This window comes from Pogona vitticeps, chromosome 3, assembly GCF_051106095.1.
Source record: "Pogona vitticeps strain Pit_001003342236 chromosome 3, PviZW2.1, whole genome shotgun sequence".
Taxonomy (NCBI): Eukaryota; Metazoa; Chordata; class Lepidosauria; order Squamata; family Agamidae; genus Pogona; species Pogona vitticeps.
The window spans coordinates 229,670,485-229,690,189 of record NC_135785.1 but is presented as its reverse complement, the minus strand read 5'-3'; the positions used below and the strand labels follow the sequence as shown (position 1 = coordinate 229,690,189).

Below are 19,705 nucleotides of genomic sequence, written 5' to 3'. Positions count from 1 at the left end.
GATGTTATGTTGCACCATAATTTACACTAACAGCTTTACTGATTAAAGTAAGGTTAATTTCCCTTTTTTTAGGACACAAATGCTCCTGCAAGCAGTATACCACTTCTATTATGCAAGCTTTAATTGTTATGTTCTGTACTCTCAAGTCAGAACCAATTTATAGTGACCCTAATAAGCTTTCTAGGTAAGTGAGATATATAAATAGTGGTTCTATCAGTCCCCCCCCCAAATCACCTGTGAGTTTCCATGGTCAAGTGGGTATTCAAATCCAGTATCCTCCTCCTAGTCTGTCTCTCTATACACACCACATTAGATATCTTTAACTTTAAGTATTCTATTACAAATTAACCACACTCACTGCATCTGGAGTGAGCATCTGGCTTTACTAGATGGATTAGGACCCTGATATTTCCTTAAACCTTGGGCAAAAAAATGAAAGGAAATTACTGCAGAAATGCTTCTAATTGAAAGGAGAATCTCTTGGTGGCTTAAGTCCTAGCTTAACAGCTCAATGATAAGATGCCTCCCATGCATTTAAAAGATTCCAAGTGGATTCATATGATTGTTGGTTGTGTTGTTGCTGCATTAAATATATCAGCTAAGATCCAGTGGTGTATTTCAAGACTTAGTGATGGTCTTCTATACCCAGTGCCAGGAGAATCTGAAATTTCTTCCTTTGCCTCTTCACTTCAGCCCTCCATGGTATCACAAACATACAGTATTACAGAGAGTTTCCCAGATCTCCAGAGCATGTATTCAGGATGCATGTGGGGGTGGGAGGAATGTTGATATTTGAAGAAGATCCCATATCAGTGCACAATTGGATGCTGGTCACTGAATCACTGCTTTAGCTTGAGAAAGTCTATTATTTGTAGACTGAGAGAGATATTTTCCTTTAAGATGTAGCAAGAAACAGGACAACTTGCAGGTTAGATGGAAGGTTGGATCTCTGTAATGATGTAATGAAATCAGTAAACCCTACCCCATTTATAGTTATAGTTGCACCTGGTGGATGGTTTTCTTGTTTCACTTAGAATGCTCTTTTAAATCAGGTGAATTCTCCAGGCTGTTGGTCTCCGGCAAGTTGTGGCAAACTATGCTGCCATCTTGTGTAATCAGCTCTGGAGTCATTAGGTGGTGATAAATGTCCATTGCCATTTGTCTGAAGGTCACACACCAATGCCGGCATGACCGCCATAGAGCTATTAACATTGTGTTGGCCCTGTCTTGAGGTAATTTCACTGTGACAGTGTGCAGCAGAGGTATGGGAGGGAAGTAAAATCTTTCCTATGTCTGGCAGTAACCACTTCCCATAGCCTGCTTGTGAAAAGATTTTTTTGCATTTCCTGTTGCTGCAGGTTGCAAACAAGTCCACTTATCACAACCCCAGCAAGCACAAATGTCACTAAACACCTCTGGAGATAATTCCCACTTTGTGGGTCAAGATCCTCTGTCTGCTGAGTAAATCAGCCTTTCGGTTTTCTTCTTCTACAACATGAATAGATGCTGGGATAATGTGTCACTGCAGATATTCCCATAATTGAATTGTCGGGAATAGATATGACATCAAATATGTTCCTCCCTACCTTTTATTGTAATATGTAGTGGTCATATTATCTGTGGCCACTTGCACTACCTTGCCCTTGGTTAGCTTTTTGAATGCTTGGAAAGCTAGCATCTTCAACTTGTTTATCTGTAACTGACTTGTGGTTCTGAACCAGTGCACAGAATCAGTTGGCCAAACAATGCTCTCCCCAGCCTGTAAGACTCACATCTGTTGTGAGCTGGATGTGGAGTCAGAGTTGCTTGAATGGCCTCCCGAGTGACAGGTTGGACATATCCATCTACCACAGGAGATGCTCCACAAGCTCCTTGATGACAAACAATCTCTTTTTGTTGCTTTCTGTCAGAATGTTGAAGGAGACCAAATACCAGGCCTGAACGGAAAGCATTTTCAAGCAAGCATGAGGAACTACTGAAGTTGTTAATGCCATGAGTCCAAGGAATTTGGGGGCTTTGTATTCTGTGACTACACATTCTTGAACTTGCTTGTCAACCCTAGGAGCTTATCTACTCTGTCTTGGGATAAGTAATACTTGCTTTCCTGGTTTCAGGTTGCCTCCTATGTACTATGACAAAAGGATCCTTCCCCCCACCCCGCCCTGACCTTTCGCATGTGCCACAATCATCCAGTTGTCTATGTATGGAAAAACATTTATCCCCTGCATGCTGAGGTATGCATTTCAGGGTATAACTCTGACTACAAAAGGGTATAACAAAGACAAACTACAAAGTGAATTTTACTCTTGACTTGAAATTGGTGTTGCTCTGCAATCAGATTTACTTCTTTAGAAGCAGAGATAGCAAGAATAATTTATTTTTGTATTGTGTTATGATTGTGGAAGAGAAGAAAACCCACATAGGATTGATATTTGAATTTCTAACTAACTCCAAAACATTACTTTAGCCAACAGACTGAAATGTAGTTCATACGCTGAACAAATGCCTCCTCTCAATGGGAGAATAATATTTTTTGTATCAAATATACTAAGATAAAACACTGACAAAGTTCACCCTCCCCCATATAGTTGTTCTCTGATTAGATTTCATATATGCTAAAATGTACCTTGTATCATTTGAACAGCTGAGCTTGAAATCCTATTGCACAGTTCTGTATCTGGAGCAGCAGCAAATTGTTGCTCATTAAAGGCTTCAATATGGTGCCTCTATGGTGTGCACAGCTTTGTCACAATGTGCAGGAGTCATGTGCATCCCAAAATCTCCTATAATCAGCAATGATTTGCTACTGCTGTCATCCGCATTGTGCACGAGGAGCTGTGCAACAGGATCTCAGCCTATATCTCAAAATGAAAACAGGACAACTACATGAAGTTCTCTCTGAAATTATGATGCATTGGGTAACTCTTCTGATTTTAAAGAGTGAAGCACTTTTGAGTTTGCTTGACAGGTCATAGCAACATTGTTTGTATATCTTACTTGCTTTTATTTATTTTTTCACACAAAAGAAACCCAATACATATACCACACTGGATGGGTTAGCTGATATATACTTCATTATATTTTTTTTGGCAGTTTATAGTCATACCTGTGTTTGAACTTTAGGAAATTTATAGCTGTTCTGGAGTTCTCCATTTTCTTTGTTTTTACCTGATAGAAAAATATGACAAAATTATACTCTTTCTTCAACATATGCAAAATAATAACTTCGAACTGTCATATGAGCTCTTCAAATCACATTGTAATGTTTCTCACAGTCAGCTATCAAACTATTCAGAACGTATGTGTTGTTGTTGTTTAGTTGTTAAGTTGTGTTCGACTCTTCATGACCCCATGGACCAGAACACGCCAGGCCCTCCTGTCTTCAGAATGTATGTAGTTTACTTTAAATGTCTGATACTAGGCCCACAGCTATATTTCACCTTAGGTATTCGTATGTTAAATGAACTGTTGCCTTATTACAATCTCTGCAAGTCTGAGGTCAACATTCAATATATAAAATAGGCTACATTCCACAGTTCTATGTGCATCTGGGTGTCTTATTTTTCCCTTTTGTTAGTGATACATTCCATATAAACTTGAGTATTTTCCACAGCATGTGCCAAGCATTTTTTCTTATTAAAGAGAATTAAAAAACCTTCGTATGACATAAATAACATGAAATAATAATGATCAATCAGATTTATGAAGTGACTAGTCAAATAAATATACTCCTTCAGGACCTTAGTTATACAGATAACACTGGGTTACAGAGACTACTACAGGAACAAAAGACAAGGGGTAGATGAGGTAGTATTGCTAGCTATAAAAAGGTAAAAGAAAAAAATGTAATGCAGAGAAATCAGTGTTTTTCCTTGACCAGCAATAGCCATTAAGAGAACTTGGCACACTGCTAATTCAGAGATCTGGGCATGCTAGTGCAAGAGACAACTAAAAGGCTATTCATCATCAACAGGAAGAAAGAAAATGAGAAGTTTTAAATTAACATTTTAATTAAAGGCCTTAATAGTGTGTTTGGTTGTAATGAATAAAGGAAATAAGGAAGCAAACAAAACCATCTAAAATCTACTGGCCTTCAACAATTTAGAACTAAGATCCCACGGATGGAGCTCCTGTGCATGTACCTGTCCATTCATGTAATCAACTATAGGGAATTTTTTTCATGTAAATGAGTGTACATAGGAAAATGTATACGATTTACTTCTTTTAAAATGGTGTGTCCACACGCAGGCTAATTTCAAAGTGAGCCTTGGGAAATAGTTTTGTTTTTCTCCTCCCTATGTTCTTATGTTCTTTTCTATACAAGGGAAAGACTCCAATCTGCATTACTTATGCATTTATTATTGTATTTACCTATAATATTTATAGCCCACCCTATATTACAAGATCTCAGGACGGGTTTACAGAGCTGTAAAAAACAATTAAACTCATAAAATCTTTATAAAAATTTAAAATTAAACAATTTAAAACACATAAAATTTAAACACTGAAACCATTGCATTCAAACCCACACAGTCCAAGATCCCCAACAGCTCTGATAAACAAGCATGTTTTGACTTGTTGCCGAAATAATGCCAGTGCCTTTGAGACCTTCAAAGGAAAGGCATTCCATAGGGTACTACAGCTGAGAAATCCCTTCCTCTTGTCTTCATGTAATTAACAGTTTTCAATGGTGGAACATGGATGAGGGCCTCCCCCTCAGATCCTAGTGATTGAACAGGTTTGTACAGGGAGAGGCTCTCCCTCAAATAGTCAGTTTTTAATGTACTAATAGGGCAAAAATACTGAAATAAACATACTTGACCTATCAATGGTTGTGTCATACCTAGCTTTGTCCTAAATTGCTGAAGGCTTCTTGGTTTGAAAACTGTTGAAGACCACTGGATTCAACATGGAATGGACTGACTCATAGGGTGGTTGATTCCCCAGCACTGGAGGTATTTGAACAGAAGTTGGTTGACAGCTTCCAGGAAAGACTTTCTTGTTTAAACAGTCAATTTTCCCCTGTAGTCTCTTCCAGTCCTAGTCTTGTACAATTGTATGATTCTATTACGTCTCCTTTGGTTCCTTAAACAATGCAAGTTAGAAATTGCTGTAAATTACTTACTAGGCACAGCCACTTTGTGACTGAAAATTTTGCTCCAGATCCCATTATCTGTATTGTCTTTCACTCCAAATTCATAAATTGTGTTAGGCTTCAGATTGTCCACCACTGTTTCAGTAGTTGGGCAAAGCTGGAGAACCCACTTCTTGTTCTTGTCTTTCTCTCTATACCGAACTGTATAGAATCTAGTCAATAAAAAGCAAAGGTATACTCTTAATTGAAGACAAAAAGAACTTCTAAATTAAATTTGGTTTTAATCTTTTAAGGAAGACTCTGTAATTTTATAACAATTAACTTGGGAGTAAGATCCACACCAATGGAGCTACTTCTAAATAAGCACATCTAGACTGGGTTATATGTAATGTAAAATAGTCTTGTGCTTCTTTGCTTGAAGCAAAAACCTGGATGAAACCTCTTATAGCAATCTTCTTTTTATTCCCTATGAAAATATTTCATTTTTTTCTTACCTGCAGGCCTCTTTGGGTCACTAGAAGGTGAATATCATGAGTAGCTGAAATGGCATTTTTTCTTTCTTTCTGTGATACTAAAGGCCTTGTCTACAGTCCACAAGAATTCCCCGATATTATCTAGTTAATTGGCGTGATTATACAATGATATTCATGATTTTTAAAAGTAATGAAGAATTTTAAGAAAAATTCAGAAGTTAATGTTTGATTTCGAACAACTGGACATTAGAAGGCCACTTTTTATGTACTGTGCCTGATCCAGATTAACTCTCCATGTTGTTGTACAGCAACTCCAATTAACCCTAGCCATCATAACCTGTGGCGAGACAGGGAAAATTCAGTCTAAGAAACACCAGGTGGGCCACTTGTTCCCCATCACTAATTTATGGAGATTGTTTAAATTTAATTGGATACTAGTTTCATTTTCAAGTCTGAATACAGTGGGGTCTTGACTTGAGAACTTAATCCGTATTGGAAGGTGGTTCTCAAGTCAAAAAGTTCTCAGGTCAAATCTGCATTTCCCATAGGAATGCATTGAAAACCATTTGATCCGTATCTGCTCTTACTGTCCATAGAAACTAATGGGAAGCTGCTATTCTGCCTTCGACCACTAGAGGGGGATATTTTGTTTCTTTTTTTCTTAGGTCAAGAAAGGTTCAGGGAAGGCAGGGAAAATACAGTCCAGGCAGTCTGAAGACTGTCTCCCAATCCACTCTCTAAACGCTGGGAGGAGTGAGGAAGCAGACAGGCACCCTTTTCACTGGCCAACAGTTAACTGAAAGTTCAAATTTTGCACTTTCCCTGCCTCCCACATGGGTTTTTTCAGTTCTTAACTCAAATCTAAGTATGTAAGTCAAGTCAATATTTTCCTATGAGAGTGGTTCTTAAGTCAAAATGTTCTTAACTCAAGCCGTTCTTAAGTCAAGACCCCACTGTATACAGGATACTAGGATATAGGGAAGGATACTAGGATATAGGGAATACCATATATTTATAAAGGAAATGTAATGAGGGAATGGAGAGAACTTTAACTAGTTATTGTTGTATCTTAAATGGCAGGGCAAGAAAAAGAAAAATCCTTAATGAAAAAACAAAAGAACAAATCTGTGCTGTGACCATGGCCATTGGTGAGCCCTACCTATGAGAAAACTATTTAAGAATTTCTTCTTCCCCTTGAGTAATTCAGTGAAATTGTTCCCACAGTTTCTCTTTATATAAACAGGGTGGAGAAATATGAAAACTTGAAAAGCCTTTTTGTATGCAGTTGTAGTTGCTATCTCCGTATTGCCAATGTGAGGCTCAGTTCACAGTAAGTTCAAAGCTACAGTTATTTCTGTGCAGAAATCAATGGCCTTATTGTATCACCTTTCATGACTTCTGTTCTATCAATACGACAGTTGCTTGTTTTCATAATATTTTCATAATATAGTCAAATATTGCTCAAAAGTAACAGCATTTCTGGCACTTAAGAAAAGGAATATTACAAAGGTCAAGTGGTTTTAACATCACTCTAGCCAAAACTATTAGGATTCATCATCACATCGCCTCCCCACCTCTTAAGGCTCAGAGCCCAGCTTTTCCTCACTATTGGAACTCATGGAAGGAACATTGCATTAAGGAAGCAGCCATTCTGCGAGCTTAACTTTCCTTCTGTAAATGCTAAATCCTTCCATCCCCAGAAGGAAAAGTTAGAATCCATACCAAAGAGCAAAGAATTCAATGATTTTCACAAGATGTATCTTTTATATTACCTGTCATTTGCACAGTTATTCAGTGTGGTCCAATCATGCTTTGGGTTGACTAAGATTCCCCAGGACAAGAAGACAGAAGTTGGAGTTAAAGTGCCTATGACCAGTTGGAGGGGTTTGGAGTTTTGTGTTTTACCTGAACAACAAAGGCATATAAAAATGATTTGCACAATTTGATATATTAGAAAATAAATTTCAGTGGCTTGTACAAAATGTGACTCACCAACCATACACCTTGGTTCAGAGAGTCAATTAATCTTTTGATTTACCTTTCTGCTTGAAAATGCATAGAGGTTACTGTGAAGCAAACCACAGTAACATAGCTATGGAGCTTCATTGGTTCATCCTAAGCCTCTTGCACAGTTAATTTCAACTTCAATAGAATATTGCTAGTTTATCTTTCTTTACCTCTGAAGTCTATATATTCATGTCCTCTTTTGGTTACTTATATAGCACTCACCAGTATCTATTCAATCCTAAATTAATTCTTAGTTTCCTGAGCATACTTTCAGCAGAGGTTTTAATAAATAGTTATAACCAATGAATATCAGGCATTTTTAAATTAACAAAACAAGAACAGAAATGAGGAAGTATGGTTGGCTTGATCCCTGTTCCCCTTTAAGAACCTTTAAATACCTTTCTATTCTCATATACCCTTGCATACATGATGAGGTCTTTTTTTAAATTATCACTGCCTTCTGTGTTAAACTGTGTCACTATATAATGGTTTCATCTGGATTATTTTATTGCTTCATGAAATCGCTTTATACACCTGTTTTTAAATATAACTTATATTGTAGATATTGATAGTTCTTGAATGTTTAAATGTTTAAAGAAACCAATCGTAAGTCACTTTGGGAAAAGAAAGTGTATTAAGTGCCTTAAATAAATGAACAAACAAACAAACAAATAAATAAATAAAGAATAAACTGATGAATTGTATGTTCCAAATATCGGTGATAGTCTAAAATACTTGTACTGTGCCTGTCTATCATTACATCTCCAACCCTCCTTCTTCTAATTTTTCAGACAAAATATATATCACTTCCTCTCAATATTATGCAAGTCCCAGCCCTACAAATCTAAATTCCCCTCATCCTCAATTGTCTTCTCCTTCTTTTCCTCTGATCTTTATCTACCATTCCTTGAATGTCCTTTTTTCACAGTCCCGTACTTTCAGACACCCTAACTTTGGGCTTCCTGGCAGTGTCATAACTAAGTATTTCACCGCCTGGGGCTTTATAGTCCTATTGGTAAAGCTTGGGTCACATGCAACAAACACACTGGTTCAGTACAGAGGCTGTACTATGCTCCCCTCTGCCTGAAAAAGAATGACTGAAGATGGTATATATATTTGGACCTAACATGTTCACACTCTTCCAGCAACAAAAGGCAGTGGATAGGTCTGCATCCTTTTAGCAACAATTTTTTTGCCTTCTAAATTTTGGGGCCCTCGTTAGATCAAATACGGTAACCTGAAGCCTGAACCTCCCTATGGCTCCTATAGAGTTTTAGAAACCTTCAGGGGGGAAAAACCCAGAAGCTTGCGTTCTTCACAACTGAAATATGTTTAAAAGGGGCTTAAATCCAGTGTGACCCAGAAGAATATTCTGCACCTTGTATAATTTTCCCTTCTTCTGAATATCCTTTAATGTATGCATCCTATTGGCTCAATGATCTCTGACACTCTGTCCTTAAGCTGTCAAGCTGGATAAATGCATTAGCAAAGCAGCTACCATGTTCTCTAGACTCACAAAGACAGTATGGCTTAATAAGAAGCTGAAGGCATATACCAAGATCCAGGCCTATAAAGCCAGTGTCCTGAGCACACTCCTGTACTGCAGTGAGTCCTGGACCCTTTGTGCCCAGCAGGAGAAGAAGCTGAACACTTTCCATATGCATTGTCTCCAATGCATTTTTGGTATCACCTGGCAGGACAAAGTTCCAAATAGAGTAGTCCTAGAACGAGCTGGAATTTTTAGCATGTATACTTTACTGAAACAGCGACGTCTACATTGGCTTGGGCATGTCGTGAGAATGGCTGATGGTCGGATTCCAAAAGATCTCCTGTATGGAGAATTTGTGCAGGGAAATCTCCCCAGAGAGAGACCACAGCTGTGATACAAGGATATCTGCAAGTGGGATCTGAAGGCTTTAGAAATGGACCTCAACAGATGGGAAACGTTGACATCTGAGCATTCAGCCTAGAGGCAGGTGGTGCAGCATGGCCTCTTCCAATTTCAAGAGGCACTTGTTCAGCAGGCCGAGGCAAAAAGGCAGTCCCGAAATCAGCAAAATCAGGGAGCTGGACAGGAGACAGATTGTATTTGTCTTCAGTGTGGAAGGGATTGTCACTCCCGAACTGGCCTTCTCAGCCACACTAGAAGCTGTTCCAGACCTCCATATAGAGCATGTTACCATAGTCTCTCGAGACTGAAGTATGCCTACTACAGATTCACCCCATGCAAGATCAAGAAACTGAATGTCCAAAAAAAAAAAAACAAAAAAAACCCCCACCAACTTTACTTTTCTTCGTTTTATTGAATAGCTGTATGCAAGTGGATGGGAGTCTATGAGTTAAACTAATATGATGCCTAAAATGAAACAACAAATTTGCAGGCAACGCATTACAAAATATGAAAAAATACCTTAACAAACTTACATAAATAAAAAAGTATATTAGAGCATAAGCAATTATAAAATAATATCAGCATATATGAAAAATCTAACTTTCATCAAGCACAGTTTCCCCACCTCTAATGGCATTTTCCTGGCATCCTTTATTCCTTGCCTTAATTATCTTTTCTGGCTATTTTTTATACCCTTACCATCCCTTTATCAGTTAAAACAGTCTTACTTGAAAAGCTTGGAAATCTAAGAGTTTAGAAATCCGGGGGGTGGGGTGGGGAGGTTTAAATAGAAATCCCTATTGCTTCAGTGCAGCCTATAACTTCAGAAGTTTGTTATTTAATATCTGTCAAGTTGCCCTTTTTATGGATAACATGTTTCTTGTAACTAGACCTTTCACAAAGCTTGTAGCTTTAGGGGCTTACAGCATGAAAGATTTAAAACCCTAAATTTTTAGAAAGCCCAATATTGTAGTGCAAATGCATTGAAATGACAAAGAAAGCCAACTATCAGACATCCGCGCATCATGATGTAACAAAAATAACATTCAACTGCCAGGGTTCTTATGATTCATTGATCCTGCTTAGCTAGAGCCAGCTAATTGTTTTGGAACACCTAAAAATTGTTTTGCAAGACTGTAGTAAACTATTTCCAAGCCTCAGTTTTAAACAGGGCACCTTTCAGGGCATTTTTTCTGCACCTCCTCAACTGTACTTTAACACCCTCTACACACAAAATTTCAAATACTGACACCCAAGGTCAAAGGACAAATCATCCCACATTTTTTACAGCCTTGTTACCTGACCTTAGCTTCCCAGGTGTGCTAGGAATTTCCACAGCTTTTCAATCCTGGCTCCCTCCCTATTGTCTGCTATTCCAATGCTGTAACAATGGCTTTCCCTTGCCAGTACGACTTTTTAATTCCTCCATAAATAGAAGCAACATGCTGTCATAAACTTTATTCGCTGAACAATCAGAAAAGTTTGGGGATGTCTCAAGATATCACATCAGTTAATTGGCTCTAAACTCTTGTGAAGGACCAAATATATATAACCACTGGAAAATGCATGCTATCTTCAAGTTATGTGGCTTAAGTCTTAACATTTAAGGAAGATTATGACATTATGAACTCACAGAATGAGCTGAATTGTATCATTTATCATTTTTTTCCAGCCAGATGTAGGGTCTGTCATTTGAACTGAAAAATGTTTGTAGCAGTTTCTGGGCAAATGTTTAAAAGTGTGACAGTACCTGAGCAGGGTTTCTTATAATTTGTAGCAGGTGCTGGCCTCACAGAAATCAAGTACCTTGGTTCAGCATCTGGAAAATATTAGTAGGAACATTTGTAAATTTCAACAAGGAAAACCTTTAAAACCTTTAAAACCAAGAGTGTATACTATATCTTATTGTTGTCCAAGGCATGATTAAATGTTGATTATTGAAATATGTTTTCAAAACATACCAAGAACATATCAACATATTGGCTCTGATCTAAAGGTGTCTCATGTCAGTAAAAAGTCACTTCCCCTAAGCAGGCTTCTCTTCCATCTGAATTCTGGTGATCTTATTATAGCTCTTAATGCCCACATTCATACCATTTTAGCGTATCCTCTGACCCTTTCTGAGGCTCCAGAAAGTCGCAATGGGAAGAAGCCATATGTATTCCATAAGTGGTACTTCATTACACTTTTCAAGATTCAAGCCATTCTAAAAAGTCATGCCGTTTTTAATCAATATTTACAGGACACAAAAATGAGGATACAATATGAGTGGAGGATATGATACAAATAAATAGTTTAACTAATGGAAGAGCAATACGGACATCTGTTGTTTTAACAAAAACACAGAGAGAAACAATTGTGAAGAAAGTTCACTGCTGAATCCCGGAGGTTAAAAAAAAAAAAATACTTCACTGACATAAGGATTTGTAACGTCCTGCATGGATTATTGTGATATATAGGGATTTGTATCTTCTATTGGATTACTGTGATAAATAGCACTGAGGCCATAAAGTAGGATCCTGATTTTCACTAGATAACCATTTCTCAATATAAAAAGTGGCTATAGGATACTGGCCCCATGTTCCGAACCTTTATACAATGCCCTGGGCTGAGAAGGCCTAATGTTGCCACCAATCAGCTCTGTGGCTGTTGGCTGAGGGGAACTAATCAGAAGCACTGCCAATAATAGTTGCTAATGACCTATGATGGTGGGGAGAGGAAACCTAATGTGACTCCAATCACTGTCAGGAAAATGCTATTACGAACGTACTGGTACATATTTTGGTCAGGATAAACTGTTGGCTGGCAATCCTAACAAAAAGGTGTGTTATCTGCTGAGAGTTAGTAATAAGCACAGCCTCTTCTACTAACAGAATTGCTCTTGCACAAGGAAAACTGCCTGTATCAGAGATCTGGCTGCAGAGGGATCTCCAACACAATCACTCTGCTGGTTCAGAAGAGCCAAAAGAAAGAAAGAAAGAAAGAAAGAAAGAAGAAAGAAAGAAAGAAAGAAAGAAAGAAAGAAAGAAAGAAAGAAAGAAAGAAAGAAAGAAAGAAAGAAAGAAAGAAAGAAAGAAGAAAGAAAGAAAGAAAGAAAGAAAGAAAGAAGAAAGAAAGAAAGAAAGAAAGAAAGAAAGAAAGAAAGAAAGAAAGAAAGAAAGAAAGAAAAGAAAGAAAAGAAAGAAAGAAAGAAAGAAAGAAAGAAAGAAAAGAAGAAAGAAGAAGAAAGAAAGAAAGAAAGAAAGAAAGAAAGAAAGAAAGGAAAGAAAGAAAGAAAGAAAGAAAAGAAAGAAAGAAAGAAAGAAAGAAAGAAAGAAAGAAAGAAAAGAAAGAAAGAAAAAAGAAAGAAAGAAAGAAAGAAGAAAGAAAGAAAGAAAGAAAGAAAGAAAGGAAAGAAAGAAAGAAAAGAAGAAAGAAAGAAGAAAGAAAGAAACGAAAGAAAGAAAGAAAGAAAGAAAGAAAGAAAGAAAGAAAGAAAGAAAGAAAGAAAGAAAGAAAGAAAGAAAGAAAGAAAGAAAGAAAGAAAGAAAGAAAGAAGAAAGAAAGAAAGAAAGAAAGAAAGAAAGAAAGAAAGAAAGAAAGAAAGAAAGAAAGAAAGAAAGAAAGAAAGAAAGAAAGAAAGAAAGAAAGAAAGAAAGAAAGAAAGAAAGAAAGAAAGAAAGAAGAAAGAAAGAAAGAAAGAAAGAAAGAAAGAAAGAAAGAAAGAAGAAAGGAAAGAAAGAAAGAAAGAAAGAAAGAAAGAAAGAAAGAAAGAAAGAAAGAAAGAAAGAAAGAAAGAAAGAAAGAAAGAAAGAAAGAAAGAAAGAAAGAAAGAAAGAAAGAAAGAAAGAAAGAAAGAAAGAAAGAAAGAAAGAAAGAAAGAAAGAAAGAAAGAAAGAAAGAGGATGGTGGTGGTAGTGGAGAATGAGCATATGGGCAAAGAGCTGAATTATCTTAGATTTAAACCCATTCCAGCACACGGACCCAGCCACAATGCTAACATAAAACTAGGCCACGGACAGCGTAGTAGTTTCCTAAATTGTTAGGGTGGGAGGGTTTGGATTAAGGACAGCTTCAGCTGGCAGTGTCTGCTGATCTGGCCATAGATCATTTTGGCTAATTAGGATTGTACTCTGAGCAGACTGACTGAGAACAAGCTTGCAGTTTTTTCATGTTCTTTGTTGGAAAACAATGAAGTGAAGTAAACTGAAGCCAACCTTACCAATATTTTTATTCATATGCGAATACATTCTTAGTAAATTTGATGTGAACTGACAGAACACATGTTTATGTGGTAAGAGGCTGAAAGTTCATTTAACATTTCTAGTGAAAACCAGATAACATCATCCAAGAGCTGATCATAATAAACTGATTAACACAAATGCTCAGGGGAGACGGACTTTTGTTGTTGTTGTTGTTTTTTAAATTTTATTTTCAAAACTATTGGGTAATGGGGAAGGAATACAAAAGGCAAAGGGCAGTGGGGGGGGATGGAAAAAGCGTTTTGAGAATAAGAAAACATCCAGTGCATATCATTCAATCTTTCATATCAAGTATATAAACATCTAATCTATTCATGTTCCAATAAAGGTTCATCTTTCTTCTTCTTTTTCTTCTTCTTCTTTTGACTATTTTGTCTATGTATTAACCTCTTTAGCTTTCAATTTATACGTGTAATACAGCTTAAATCTATGTTATTCCCACAGCATCAGAACACCAAGGCCAATTGTGAAATATATCCTCTCTTTCACCCTCCTTTTTTCTTGAGAATACACTCAACAGACCCAAAATAATATAAATTCTGCTCTCCCCTCCCCTTTCCTCCCTGTGCTTGTTTTGTTTCTGCGACTCTTTTTTCTTCCATATTTTAAAAGGGGGAACAATATCATTCAAAGTTTGCTTTTCAACCTCAATTTTCTTATCTGCTATCGCTACATCGCTTACTGGGTGGCCCTCCATCTCTTGTATATTATCTGATATCTTCATCAATACAGCCGGTTCTGAGATCTCTTTTTGGTGTAATTTAACCTCCGCTACCTTCCCTCCCCTATAGCCTCCAATCACGTCTTCCATCTGGTCAATATAATGATTTACCTGCATGAATGTTTGCAACAGTGACATCTGAAAAGAGGTTTTCCAGTCTAGCCACCGATCTGTAATTTTCTCAGGGGGAGGTTCCATTTTCTGTTTCCACTATTTTCACTTAAAATTCCCTCTCCCCTTTACCCCAATACACATCCAATATTTCTAATATTTCACCTTGCAACTATACAATATTAGCAATAAGATAGCAGGTACATTCAAGTAAGAGATGGAATCTAAAACATGAATCTCTCAAGTGTCTTTGTAGTCCAGTCCTTTTCCACGTCGCTGATAACTTTCAGACCGGTTACTTCTTCTTTTCCCTTCTTTTCTCTTCTCCAAGTTTGTTTTAACCTTCACCCGGCAAGACTCTATTATTAGAATGTCATTTGTCAAGATCCCAGTTCAGTTCAAACCACATAGCCCCCAGTTCACAGCTCACAGTCCGTTCTTCTCCCTTTTACTTCCAAAGGCTTCCTTCTCCTCCCCCGAAAAGGGAGGTCCAGCAGTCAGGATCCCGGTAAATATATTATCCGCGGAAAGCAGAGTCCCACACAGTCTAAAAATATATATCCAAAGAGGAAAAGGGTCCAAAGTGAACACCTTACAACAGAATTTATTTTTTCAAAGCCTGTCAGTTGATTCTTCAAGAGTTATTTTTCCTCCTTTAATGGAGACACGAGCTATTTCTGCCTGGCTGTTCCTTTAGAAATGACTCGACCTTCAGCTTGAGTAAAAGCTGGTATGCTAGGAATGCCGCTCCTTATCTCATTTGGTCATAAATGTGCACACAATCACTTGTTCTTTATTTAATGAGGTTTTTCATAGAACAAGGGCTTCCACTTACTTTGATGTATACTTTCGCTGTGCTTCTGTTTTCTTATTCTCGGCGAACGGAGCTGTCTTTGGCTAGTTGCCAAAAATGGCGCCTGTCTTCGTCTGTGCTGGTGTGAATTTCCAGAAGAAAGAAAAATCGAGTTGCTGCCCAATCTTCTAACTTCTGTAGCTCACCAACTGCTGCAGAAGGGTCTCTCCTGACTCTTCCATGGCCCCCCCTGTTTCTGGGAGGGTCCCAGACCGAAGTGCTTCTAGCTTTTCCTGGGAGCTATTCCCGAGAGCTGCTAGCTTCACCAAGACAAAGCTCCTCCTCTGACTTTTGTTGTTGTTGTGAGGCGGTCATACTTTTTGTTTTGTTTTAATTTTTGGACATATGCATTTCCTTCAGTAACAGGCAGATTTTGAAACTTTCCTTCTTTTTCACGCACTAAGGAAAAGACATTGTACATTCTAAACTTTGAAAAAAAAGATGCAAAACAAATGACAAAATACATGGCTTGTTGGTCTGGGATTGTTGCACCTAACATTCTTGATTGGAGTAAGTGACCTAGTGGCTTGCTTCCTAACCACCACTAAAGCAATGAAGTAAATCCCCTGGTATAGTTAGAACTAGTAATACTGAATTCCTTCTCATTGAGCTTTTCCATTTCCCTGGTTTTGGACTTTGTTGCTTTCAATAAGGATGTGTAAGTAGAAAAGATTCAAATTTTCCACTCCTGAAATGACAGCTATTTGTTTCACACACTCCCTAAGGGAATGTCTCCAAATGCCGGAAACTATTTGCAACAAGTACTTGTGAAGTTTATACAGAGAGGAAATAATCATGACTCACCAATACTGTTTTAATATATCACACTAATGGGTGTTTGGGGACCCCCAGCCTCTCTTGTTATCATGCAACCTATCGAATTAGACAACTGTTCAGAATCAGTGACCTTAATATGGAATGCTCAGGGCTGATCTTAGAAATGCAAAGATCGAAAATGGAAAAATTATATGGCCTTTCTTTTCCACTATTTGGACCATTTCTAAAACCTGTTCTTAACTTTTAATAGTCCAAAGTATACTGTAGCTGGTATTCCTGAAAAGCAAAGATTTTAAGTATCTTGAGATCATAGTTTTCAAGTATGGATTTGATTAAGAGGGAGGACTGAGGCATATGATCACTTCCGTGACTTTGATTACGCTAATGTAATAAGGGTGTCACAAAGAAAGGTAGGTTGGGGAAGCTATAAATTGAGCCGGATATTATTAATTGCCTTCTGTCCATCTATTCTTTAATAAAGATAATACTTGCTCCTTGGGTCTTTGATTATTCTTAATAGTTCAAATGTTAGTTATTCCACTAAGGCTATTAAAATAGCTTTTGATCTCAAGGATCCAGGTGCCACATAATACTCTTTTAGTTTTGTTCTTATGAGCAGAGGGGCAGGATCATTCCTGTTTCTTATATCATGAAGCCACCTGGGTCCCCTTGAAGAAGATTTTTTGGATTGCTCATCTTTTAAGTGGAGTGCTAAATCATTTAACACATTAAGTGAACTGACTTACATGAGGTCATCTAGTAGAGGCTATGGGATGGGCTGCAGAAGTAGGAAACGACAGAAGAACCCAAGAGACTTCAAGTGTTATCTATGACACATAGTAGTGTAACACGTTCCAGCAACTGACCTTTGGTTTTAGCTTAAGGATTTAGACCCAAAAATAAATCAGTCAGGGAATCTCTGCTATATGTGGCACTCTGAGTCATGCTTAGTTTTTTAAAAATCACTTTTTTACTGTTGGGATGATCATCCACACAAGGAAGATAAGATCTCTGGTAACTCTGGGCAAAATATGAATTTTAAAAAGCCCTTTTTCTTTGTTATGGCACAGTGCCCCTGAAATACAGAATCTTGTTAATTTTTGCAAAGTAAAACTTCCTAACTGGGCAGCATTTAGTTTCAAAGAATAGCTCTGGAAGAAAAATAATTTCTGCTCACATTTTGTCCAAAGCTGTCATTAATCACCATCTTTTCCATCAGCATACTATGTGGAAACTCACTGAACTCCAACAACTTTGAAACTTGGCAGAAAACATCGTACAAATATTTTAACATGTCCTCCAACTGATTACATTTTCTTGCATGAAACCGCTGCAGAGTTGCAGGATCACTCTGAAATACAATTATCCGTTCTGAAGAAACAGGTGAGTCATTAACTGGTCTGTGTATAACAGGCCATAAGGGTTTGAATCCAGGAAGAAAGTCTCTGGGCCTATTATGGAATGCAAAGGATAAGACTGGTTGGATTGCTAGTGCTGTTTTCATCCCTTGGTCAATGTCTGGTATAACAAGAAGGTTCTTGAGCATACAGGCAGTGGAATAACACTTTCTGACTGGGATGCAGTGTTGCCGACCTCACTAGCGCTCATCATCTATTTCATTTCAGGAATAGTCAATACAGTGGAGGGTTTGACCCAGAGTAGTCATGTCACGCAGTGTGCAAAGAACATGGAAACATGGAGGAAGGACTGAACCAGGAGGAGCTGGGTGGTAGCCAGCAAAGGCAGGCTATTTGGGGCCTTTACAAGCCAAGGCACAGTTTCATTTCTTCAGTGATTTGCCAGCCACATCCCTTTTGTTCCTCCTATAATGTCTAGCAGTACAAAACAGGTAAAATAATGCAATGATATTACAGTTTTCTTTGCCATACTTCTTCAGCTACCTTTAGTGACAGACAGGAAAACTCACAAAATTTGATCAGGGTACAAGAGACGTGAAATGCTTGCCCTTGTTTTCGTGAGATTTATTTGGTAGCTGTAAATGAGTTTAACTGCTAATTCTACAGCTAAACAGTAAAATTTTTCAGCAGCATAGATTTTTTTCTGTTCTCTTGTAAGTCTTCAAAATAAAGCTTTATTAGCACATAACGTCTTGTACTAGCATTTAGGTCTTCAGTAATTCTGTGTTTTAAAAACTCTTGTTTCAAGTATGTCAACTTTTCATTATAATACCAACATCTGCTTTGTGACTAAATTATATTGGAAAGATCAGCACAGCTTTTTCCTATTGGCATCCATTTCAGTCATGTTGCTGTCCATTGTGTGAACACAGCAATAGGCTTTGGAAGTTTGTTTTGTGGTTTTCTAACTTCCTACCATTAGAATGATTATTAGAATAATTTTCTTTTCTTTTCTTTCTTTCTTTCTTTCTTTCTTTCTTTCTTTCTTTCTTTCTTTCTTTCTTTCTTTCTTTCTCTCTCTCTCTCTCTCTCTCTCTCTCTCTCTCTCTCTCTCTCTCTCCCCCTCCGTCTCTCTCTTTCTGTCACAAGAAGTTTCACACTTACCATTCACAATGTCTTTCTCATTATATCATTTTAATTTACAAAGATAGATTTTATAGAATGTTATAGAAGTCTCCACTGTACCTGCAAGCTGCAGTCGGGCAAAGTATTCTGGATTTTTTTTAATGAAAATTGTGTTCTAAGCTTTAGTTATATTTTTCCTTTCCTTTTTTAAAAGGTTGGATTGAATTGTATCCACCAGTATCTTCTGCCAGTGGAAATGACACTATTGGCACAACCAATTCCTCCTCTTTCTGTCTGGCACAGTTGCAAGTACAGCTTCCCCATCACCATCTGCTTGGAAGGGTTCAGGGGCTTTCTGGAACAAATGTGAAATATATGCAGGAGGCTACAGGGGAAAGGGAAATATTGGAAAGTTTGTCCATGTAACAATGGCTGAGACACTTTCCCATAAGTCACACTGTGTAAAGCTGATGTCAATTTTTCAGGAGTAAAAACATTTTGATTCCCAGCCATCCCAAAGGTCACAGGGCTCCCGTTTTTCTGGAGGAAAGCCATTGGGACCCACAAGACAGGGAGGGAATCGTTAATTTCCAGAAATCACAGATGCCAAGAAAATCATTTCAGAGGTCGCAATTTTTGGAAATCGGAGACTTCCCTCACCATTCTGCAGCTCCCAATGCTTTCCCCATGATGAAAGGGATTCAAGCCTTGGAACATCCAGGGGATATTTGATTTTTTAAAAAAATTCTATTAAGTTGCTTGAGCAGAGTAACTTATGAAACAGGATTTCAGCCGTTGCATGTAGCCCTTTGTTTTCTTATTTTAATAAGTTATGATTCTATCAGCGAAGAGTTCACTTTTGTTTTATGGATCTGATTAGCTTGGTACTGAAAGATCACATTTAATTGGTTGCTATCTATCTAAAGGCATTAACCGAAACTGTTCTGTGAGATTAAAAAATATTTCTGGTCATTTTAACATACGGTAATGTGGCATTAATAGACATTCAGTGTTAAGCATATACACTTAGAATATCCAACCTTTGGAGGCCCC

The 19,705-nt window shown here is 37.6% G+C and overlaps 1 protein-coding gene across 15 annotated transcripts in view; it reads right to left on the bottom strand.

The window, feature by feature from the left end:
• ABI3BP (ABI family member 3 binding protein) overlaps positions 1 to 19,705 on the bottom strand; it is a 160,973-nt gene that overhangs the window by 101,804 nt on the left and 39,464 nt on the right. For 13 of the 15 annotated variants that reach the window (XM_020785011.3, XM_072993870.2, XM_072993873.2 and 10 more), the window contains exons 3-6: positions 11,217 to 11,285; positions 7,341 to 7,473; positions 5,126 to 5,307; positions 3,107 to 3,168 (exon numbers count right to left, since the gene is read on the bottom strand). In XM_020785011.3, coding sequence (XP_020640670.3) covers positions 3,107 to 3,168; positions 5,126 to 5,307; positions 7,341 to 7,473; positions 11,217 to 11,285 — 446 coding nt within the window. The remainder of the gene's footprint in view (positions 1 to 3,106; positions 3,169 to 5,125; positions 5,308 to 7,340; positions 7,474 to 11,216; positions 11,286 to 19,705) is intronic. The other 2 variants (XM_078389927.1, XM_078389928.1) reach the window with 1 other exon arrangement.